The sequence below is a fragment of the Mandrillus leucophaeus genome, unplaced genomic scaffold (genome assembly GCF_000951045.1).
Source record: "Mandrillus leucophaeus isolate KB7577 unplaced genomic scaffold, Mleu.le_1.0 Scaffold46, whole genome shotgun sequence".
Classification (NCBI taxonomy): domain Eukaryota; kingdom Metazoa; phylum Chordata; class Mammalia; order Primates; family Cercopithecidae; genus Mandrillus; species Mandrillus leucophaeus.
In genome coordinates, this window is record NW_012104920.1 from 3,807,491 (window position 1) to 3,812,116 (window position 4,626).

The window sequence follows — 4,626 nt, forward strand, 5'->3', positions numbered from 1 at the left end:
TGAGCCACCGCACCCGGCTTCAGGGTAAAATTTAAATCTCTTCAGCCATCACTGCTCCCATCATGGTCTTTGTAGTTTACTCTCCCATTATTTTGTGACAATCACCCCCTGTGCCCAGCCACATAACTACTCATACTTCCTAGAATACATCATTTTCTTTCCTAACTCTGTTCTTTGTACATCTTTTCTCTCCATGAACACCCTTTTCCCACTTCTTTTTCTGACTAATTTTTAGCCAGGCCTTAAAACAGTCTACTGAAATGTCTGTGAAAACCACTGCTACACCACACCACCAGGGGCCAGCTACATTAGTTCTGCAAATACCTTTAGAAGTTAACCTTTGAAACATCGATGAGTAAAGCACACAGTGTATGAAGGAACTCCATAGCGATGACATTTGAAAATATTAAACCATCATTCTAACCTGCTTAAAGTTATTTTGAAGACTAGCAATAATCTTCATAACAACCAAAGAACAATTTGGAAATACAAGGAAATGTATCTTTCTTACATACACTTTTACAAGCCTACTCTTATGAATTTCTACATTATTTCCTAAATGCTATCAAAGTACCCATTATTAAACACTGCGTTTGAAAAGGTACTGAAGATTTATCAATCTCAGCATACCAAATCTACCAAAGCTTAATTTCTGTGAACTTATTAACCTTAATTCAACAAATTTATGACAAGTAAGCAATAAGCAATGAAGGACACAAATTCTGATTAGCATTCAATTAAGCCTTTATTCTATTAGAGGCAACAATCAACCTTTTATCTCCCTGAGATCTCCACATCATAAAGTACTTTCCATGTCCGTAAAATCACTTTTAGGCCTTAGACGGAAGGGGCAGGGGTAGAGGAGATGAGGCAGTGTCCCTTTAAGAGCTGGGCTAGCCTGTGCAGATACACAAAAGCAGAGTCCTAGTGAGCTCCACTGGAAAAGCAGCTGCCATTGCATGTACCAGGTTACCTCATAACTTAACAAGATGGATACGCTTCATAATGTAAATGGGGCTGGGGGCGGAGGGGAGGCAATTAATTCTGCACCTCCAACGAAAACTACAATAGATACCCAATTTGGCACATCCAGAAGAAACTCACCTGGTCTCTTGTTTCAGCCTCCTGAATCTGAATTCCTTGTAACTGTTTTTCGTAATTGGAACACATATCACAACGTCTACCAAGTTTATTTCCAGCATTATGCACCTGAAGGGCACCAAAATTACTTCTTATCAGGCAAAACAAAATAAATCTACATCACACACTTGAGGTACACGTGCACAGTCTTACCAAAGGTGCTCAGTAGAATATGAAGTTAACACTTTCTTCAGGGCCTTATGGCAAAAAGTTACAATATAGGGTCAGATTCTAAAATGTCAAACTCTCCAGTACAAGTATGACGGGACACATGGGACACAATTTATTGCCAAGAGACACAAAACCTCACATCTGAGGACAACACAAAGCAAGTAAAAGGTACTATACCATGGTACTCACAGTTCAATACTAACCAACCACTGGGAAGGAAAAACAAATAAAGACAGTGCCAAGTCACCGTTTCACCAGCTCCAAGTATAAAATAGGTATGAAACTAGTAAATAGCACCTTGGCACATATGTTTTACATAAGACCAACGAGAATACTTTCTTTCAGGCCTCAGTAAGCTGTTCCACTTACTGACCCATGGCTTCCTTAAAGGGAAGCAGCCCTCAGTCAAGGAAAGCCCCAGGAGTCAGGTTTTGCAACTAAGTCGAAGGGAACACTTGAGCAACTCGCTTTATCTTTCCCAGCCAGTTTTCTCACCTGTAAATTGGGGATAACCATGCCCCACTTGCCTCATTATAATCATAAAGCTTAAAGAGATCAGGTGTGTGAAAGGCCTTTGTAATCCATAAAGCATTAGGCAAATATCTAAGGGTTTATCTCCTAATCTTATCTGTAAATTTACAAATTCTCTAAGAAGGAAAATCGACTTCATTAAAGATTGGCTTCTTTTCTCTCCCATATTCCCAACCCCTCTTTAAACCCACTCTCAGCATCAACAGCAGACAAGCAATTGCGCTTTTGATCTAAAGGAAAGATGAAAGCCTGAATCCTGGAATACACTGAGATTATAGAAAACTGCAAAGCAAACCAAATTCAGGTTGCTCTAACTTAAATTCAGCAATGCTAGTCAGGCAGATCGCTCCAACCTGAGAGTTGTGAGTTCAGGTGAGGAAGTTCACATTCACTGTGATAAGCTAGCTAGCTCCTTTCTCTGTCACAATTACCTGGAATAGCCGAAGCGGACTATGACAAGGGTCAGGTGACACAGGTTAACATCCACTTGCTGGCAACATGTGCCTGCACTGACTCCAGGAACCATCTGCCGAATGAACGATAAATCCCAGAGCTCCCCAGTGTGCCTCAGTGTGAGCAAGAGGAAAAACGTGAGAAAGGTAACTCACCTCTTTCTGCAAGAGATTCCATTCTGTCTCACTAACTAAACGATAACCACTCGGGGACACGTACGCACTCTCCATGCCCTGGGTAACGCTGGAGAGGAGGGACGCCGTCTCTTCTTGTTCTGGTGTCATCGCCTTGATTGCTCTCTCCTGATCTTTGGTTAACATAAACCCACTTGGCATCTGGAGCGACCCAAGGGATGCAGTATCAAAGTTCTCAGACACTGAATCTGCTCCTACCAGTGGTCCAAAATCTGACTCGTCCAGGTTTCCAGCAGATTTTGCTTTGTAGTTATAGCCTAAAGCTTTGGATTGCAATGAGCCCGAAGTTCCCAAGCTGTCTGTAGACTGTGCTCTCCTGAGTCCATCTTTAAACATGTCATTGTCCGATTTACTGAAAGGATCTCCAGCTGGCAACAATAAGTCTGCATCTAAGGAATGGACGGAACCATGGGTGCTATCTAAATGCTCCTGAAATGTGAAAATATATATTGCCAAGTTAGACAATTCTCTGCATTTTTAAATACAAAAAAATACAATAAATGTATTCTGCCACTCGTTACACATGATAATCATTAATGTGCTACCTTCACAGACTCATGGAACAGACATTTACTAAGTGTCATTTCTACATGCCAGACATGAAACCAGGCCCTCAGGATACAACTGTGGGCAAGATGTAATCCCTGACCTAGAGATACACACAGCTTCAAAAACACAAGGTAAGTAAGCAGACTTATAATACTGTGATAAAAGGATGGGCTAGAGCTATGTGCTGAATGCTCTGGTAGCTCAAAGAGCTCCCAAATACAAAGAGCTGGGGAAGGTCACCTGCAATTCAGTGTTGCGTATGTCAAGCGTGAGGTGCCTATCGTATATCCAAGTAGAGATGTCCCCTTAATAGAGGGACATAGAAGTCTTTCAATAGAGACTTGGGAGTAACTATTGTATAATGATAATTAAAGTCACAGCAGCAAATCAAAACACCTAGGATGAGTGTGTAGGAAAAGAGGGCCAAGGGCAGAACCCTGAGAAAGACTAACATTTTGGGGATGAGCAAAGGAGAGGACAGAGTAGTAGGAAGGAAATGACGAGAACGTGGTATTTTCTTTTCTTTTTTTTTTTTTTTGAGACGGAGTCTCGCTTTGTCGCCCAGGCTGGAGTTCAGTGGCGAGATCTCAGCTCACTGCAAGCTCCACCTCCCAGGTTCACGCCATTCTCCTGCCTCAGCCTCCTGAGTAGCTGAGACTACAGGTGTCCGCCACCACGCCCAGCTAATTTTTTGTATTTTTAGTAGAGACGGGGTTTCACCATGTTGGCCAGGATGGTCTCGATCTCCTGACCTTGTGATCTGCCCGCCTCGGCCTCCCAAAGTGCTGGGACTACAGGCATGAGTCACCGCGCCCAGCTCAATAATGTGTTATTTGCAAGCAAGGTGTAATCAACATGTTCAATGTTGTATACTATGCGAAAGAAGATGCAAAACATCACATATTATGTAAGTCCGTCTATTGAAAATGTCCAGAACAAGTAAATCCATAGAGACATAAAGCAGATTAGTGGTTGCTAGAGGCTAGGGGGGAAGGGAAAATGGGGAGTGACTCTAATGGGTATGATGTCTCCTTTGGGAGTGATAAAAATGTTTTCAAACTAAAAACATTTGTGTATATACGCAATATCACTGAATTATACACTTTAAATTTTATGTTACATTAATTTCATCTCAATTTTTAAACAACGTGGTACAGCACATTCCCGAAGGCAAAAAGCAAACCAGTGCCATTACATGAAGCAGTTGCATAGTTAATGGGGAAATAAGATACATTATTTAAAGAAAAATGTAACAAGTTTTCTTTCCAACTGAATGTATTCCATTTAAATGACAATACTTTAAGATAATATCCTTTCTACGTTTTGTTGTTAAATGCCCTTTTTTAAATGAACCAGAGGAGACTGTGGAATACAATTGTTGTTACTGGCGACGGCATGTAACCAATTTTTTTTAATGTTTTAAAAATATTCTTGGTGTAATAAAAAGGTGACAAATTTTGAATTAATGCCTCCATTTCTTTCCTTTTAAAGATTTTTACTCATCTGAGGGCTGGGCGCGGTGGCACATGCCCGTAATCCCAGCACTTTGGGAGACTGAGGCGGGCGGATCACGAGGTCAGGAGATCGA

The 4,626-nt window shown here is 41.3% G+C and overlaps 1 protein-coding gene across 1 annotated transcript in view; it reads right to left on the bottom strand.

Annotated features, from left to right (window-relative positions):
* The window catches only part of RABEP1 (rabaptin, RAB GTPase binding effector protein 1), an 87,229-nt gene that overhangs the window by 26,102 nt on the left and 56,501 nt on the right, over nucleotides 1–4,626 (bottom strand). The window contains exons 9-10 of the mRNA XM_011994747.1: nucleotides 2,451–2,918; nucleotides 1,105–1,209 (exon numbers count right to left, since the gene is read on the bottom strand). Of these exons, the coding sequence (XP_011850137.1) occupies nucleotides 1,105–1,209; nucleotides 2,451–2,918 (573 nt within the window). The remainder of the gene's footprint in view (nucleotides 1–1,104; nucleotides 1,210–2,450; nucleotides 2,919–4,626) is intronic.